Source organism: Pygoscelis adeliae, unplaced genomic scaffold (assembly GCF_000699105.1).
Source record: "Pygoscelis adeliae isolate BGI_AS28 unplaced genomic scaffold, ASM69910v1 Scaffold26, whole genome shotgun sequence".
Lineage (NCBI taxonomy): Eukaryota > Metazoa > Chordata > Aves > Sphenisciformes > Spheniscidae > Pygoscelis > Pygoscelis adeliae.
Genome location: NW_008825104.1, coordinates 2,924,103 through 2,924,688, shown reverse-complemented (window position 1 = coordinate 2,924,688; position 586 = coordinate 2,924,103). Strand labels below are relative to the sequence as shown.

The 586-nt window shown below is 36.7% G+C and overlaps 1 protein-coding gene across 1 annotated transcript in view; it reads right to left on the bottom strand.

Annotated features, from left to right (window-relative positions):
• Positions 1-463: 463 nt before the first annotated feature.
• The window catches only part of ARHGEF28 (Rho guanine nucleotide exchange factor (GEF) 28), a 122,742-nt gene continuing 122,619 nt past the window's right edge, over positions 464-586 (bottom strand). The window contains exon 37 of the mRNA XM_009327304.1: positions 464-482. Coding sequence (XP_009325579.1) covers positions 464-482 — 19 coding nt within the window. The remainder of the gene's footprint in view (positions 483-586) is intronic.

The following is a 586-nucleotide window of genomic DNA, read 5'->3' as shown; positions in this document are numbered from 1 at the left end:
TTACAATTATGCAATTATGTTGAGACCATAAAAAACATCCTCTTCTGAGCAGTTCCTGAGCCAGGGAAGAAGGAAAACGACCCGATAGTTAAGAGTACATAACACATTTCATTGAAGACTACAGCCATCATTCTTACATTGCTGTCTTCTCGTGTTACATCACAACTGTTAGAAGGTTACTGATCCATACTCTGAAATCTCCAATAGCAGGCCCATCTCTCTTAGCTTGCTCTTTTAAAAAGAGGACTCAAGAGAAAATCAACACTTGCTTTCACAGCTCTTGGTGGCATCTTTACAATTCCAAAATGTTATGTCTCCCCTGCTACCCATTGCTTCTTGCAAAGCATTTGAAATCATGTCATAAATTAAAGATTATAAAACAAAGGCTTCAAAATAATTTAATTGTTATATTTATCACGGGGAAAATCCTGCATTGAATATTAAACACTATCCTTAAAGCCATTTAGTCATACAGGGAGCAACTACGGACATTTAGAAAAGCAAACACAATTATATTTCAAAAGTGCTACTGAGATGAGAAAATGAGCCATCAGAGGTAAACAATCTTCTCCTCTACTCTGCCTCC